We start from the raw sequence: 2,499 nt of genomic DNA, 5'->3' as shown, positions 1-2,499 counted from the left end.
CTGAAGCTGCCATCGGCAGTGGCTTCCCAGTCCCTCAGCAGAAGAAAAGTCTTCGTAAGAGAGCCTGTAAGCAGAGGGCCACCTTAGGGAATGGAAGGTATTACGAAGAGTAAGTATCCTCTACATTGCGGACTTTCTGATTTGAGACACCCACCTTCATCTTCTCTCTGTGTTTCTTTTGCCCAGCAAGCATCTAACAAAGGCCAACAGCTGTTGGTGTCTGGGGCTAGCTTCCAGACAGGGACCTAGCGCTTACAGGTCCCCTGAGATCCATCTCCCCTGGTGCTGCGATTTGTTCTTCACCCCAAAGTCCAACACCCAGCAAAAATCCAGAGCAAAGAGAGAATTGTCCAAAATCGTTTTGGCCCACAAATAAATAAAATCACCTTCCCGTAAATCCAGATGTCATTCCTCTCCGCGTTGCTGTTATGCTTTCCCAGTCACAGGCAGGAAAAGAGTCTGAACTCGGCTCCTTTGTCAGCTTTGACACTGTTACTTTATCTCTGGGAAAGACGAAATTGGGAGAAGTGAGGATCACTGGTGAATTTTGCACTTGTATAGGGTAATCTGTCGTTGTCACCTTTTTTGAGCAAGTACCCCAAATAAAAGACCCAGGAATCCTCTTGGTCTTTTGCTGGCAGAGGTCTGTGGTCAAACCCAAGCATCTTTCCTCACTTTAACAGCTCTTGAGGTTTTGCATGTGGTAAGATTTGTTGCAAACTGGTTTAATACGGTGCATTTCTTTAACCATAAGATACAATCAAGCCTGGGAGAGCTGGATGATGTGGGAGTCTGGCCCTAGATGCTGTAAGAGGCTTTACATTGTCTTGTCCTTGCCCAGGCACATGCGAGAGGTGCTGGGAGCCAGCAGAGCAGCTGCTGGCCCATCCCAGGCAGCCCAGAGCCTCCACAAGGAAAATCCCAGCACCTCTGCAGTTTGAAAGGGAAGAGGTGCTCCTCTTAAGACTTTATGTCTTTTAAAATCTTCCCTCACAGTTACTAAACAGGTTTTGGACTAAATCAGCCACATCAGGAAAAGAGATGAGAACGAATGAGGAATAAATACAAGCATTAACAGCCTCTTTTTTTGCAGAAATTTTGCGAAAGGTAGAGGAGAAGACAAGGGCACCTTTTTTCAAAAGCGAATCTTGGACTCATACTGGTAGCAGTGACCATCGCTGCCCCTTCCCGTGAGAGGAAGTTTTCCCTGATCTGCTCTGCTCTGCCTTCTCGGGGTTTCTCGCCCTCTTCTCCATGAACTCTGCCTGAGCCTGCGGATCTCTCTCTCTAAATGCAAAACGAAGACGGGGTCGGGAGCTTGGGGCAGCCCCCCCGTGCACCCCCCGCCCCGCGGATCCAGGGGAGCTGGCGGAGCTGCTCTCCGCTCTGCCCGGGGGCAGCGGCAGTCCCCGTTCGCTCCCAGCTGCGCCAGCCCGCTCTCTCGGCCCGGCCCGACATCGAGCAGCAGCAGCGTCTCGGGCTGGCACCTCTCCCCGAATCCTCATAAATAAAACTGTAGTGAGTCGCAACAGAAAAAACAGCGGAGCAGCATCGCCGCGGTCCCGCCTGAAAGGACACCCCGGGTGCCCCCCCGGCCGCAGCTCCCAGCCCAGCCCCGACGCCCCCGGCAGAGCCCTCCGTGGGGGGCGGCGGGGCCTCACGCGGGGCCGCCCGGGGCACCCGTGGGCGCGGCGGCGGGGGCGGCCAGCGCCTCCCGCTCCCGCTTCTTCTGCTTCATGCGGCGGTTCTGGAACCAGACCTTCACCTGGGCGTCGCGGAGGCGCAGCGAGCGGGCCACCTCCAGGCGCCGGGCCCGCGACAGGTACCGGCTGAAGTGAAACTCCTTCTCCAGCTCCGTGAGCTGCCGGGTGCTGAAGCTGGTGCGTGCGGGGCAGGCGGGAGGCTCCCCCCCGCACGGTGCCGCGCCGCCTGCAACGCCGAAAAACACCGCGCTTCAGCGGGGGCCGGGGAAGGGAGCGGGGCGGGGGTCGGGGCCGGGGCAGGAGGGGGGCAGAGGGGAGCCGGGATGAGAGCAGCCCCCGCCCGCGCGCCGCCGCCCCACTCACTTCTCCCGGGCGGGCTCCGCTTCGCTCGCATCCACTCGAAGGTGCGGGGCGCCGCCGGGGCCGCCGCGGGGGCCGGGGAGCCGGGCGCAGGGGCGGCCCCGGGGCAGGGCGAGTGCCGCCGCAGCCCCCCGCCGCCCGCGCCGGGGCAGGGGCAGGGGCGGCCGGGCTCCGGCGGCGGCGGGCGGCCGCTCCCGGGGAAGATGGACGTGGCGAAGCCCGGCGGCCCGGCTCCGCGGGTCGGCCGGTAGCCGGGGCCCGGCGCCGCGGGGGGGGCGGCCGCGTACCCCGCGCAGGCAGGGGGCGGGGGGGGCGCAGCGCCGGGCGCGGTGCCCAGCGCCAGGAAGGCGCCGTCCCCCCGCCGGGGGTAGGGGGGCTGCGGGGTCCCGCGGCCCAGTCCGGGCGGGAAGGCGAGGGGGAAGTACCCCAGATCCAT

The 2,499-nt window shown here is 62.3% G+C and overlaps 1 protein-coding gene across 1 annotated transcript; it reads right to left on the bottom strand.

Annotated features, from left to right (window-relative positions):
* Positions 1–497: 497 nt before the first annotated feature.
* Positions 498–2,499, bottom strand: LOC132317408 (homeobox protein Hox-D1-like). The gene is made up of 4 exons (XM_059820561.1): positions 2,234–2,499; positions 2,067–2,137; positions 1,712–1,929; positions 498–503 (listed from the first exon to the last, which is right to left on the bottom strand). The coding sequence occupies exons 1-4, from the start codon at positions 2,497–2,499 to the stop codon at positions 498–500; spliced, it is 561 nt and encodes a 186-aa protein (XP_059676544.1).

Source organism: Gavia stellata, chromosome 8, assembly GCF_030936135.1.
Source record: "Gavia stellata isolate bGavSte3 chromosome 8, bGavSte3.hap2, whole genome shotgun sequence".
Taxonomy (NCBI): domain Eukaryota; kingdom Metazoa; phylum Chordata; class Aves; order Gaviiformes; family Gaviidae; genus Gavia; species Gavia stellata.
Note: the sequence above shows the minus strand (reverse complement) of the source record. Positions and strands in the feature narration are given on the sequence as shown.

Excerpts from the sequence above, each read along its gene's own strand:
- LOC132317408 (XM_059820561.1), bottom strand. The coding sequence starts at position 2,499 with ATGGATCTGGGGTACTTCCCCCTCGCCTTCCCGCCCGGACTGGGCCGC. Across the intron at positions 2,138-2,233 it reads GGCCGCCCGCCGCCGCCGGA|CCCCGCGGCGGCCCCGGCGG; the intron begins GCCCGGCCGCCC and ends CGGCTCCCCGGC. Across the intron at positions 1,930-2,066 it reads GCGGAGCCCGCCCGGGAGAA|GCGGCGCGGCACCGTGCGGG; the intron begins GTGAGTGGGGCG and ends TCGGCGTTGCAG.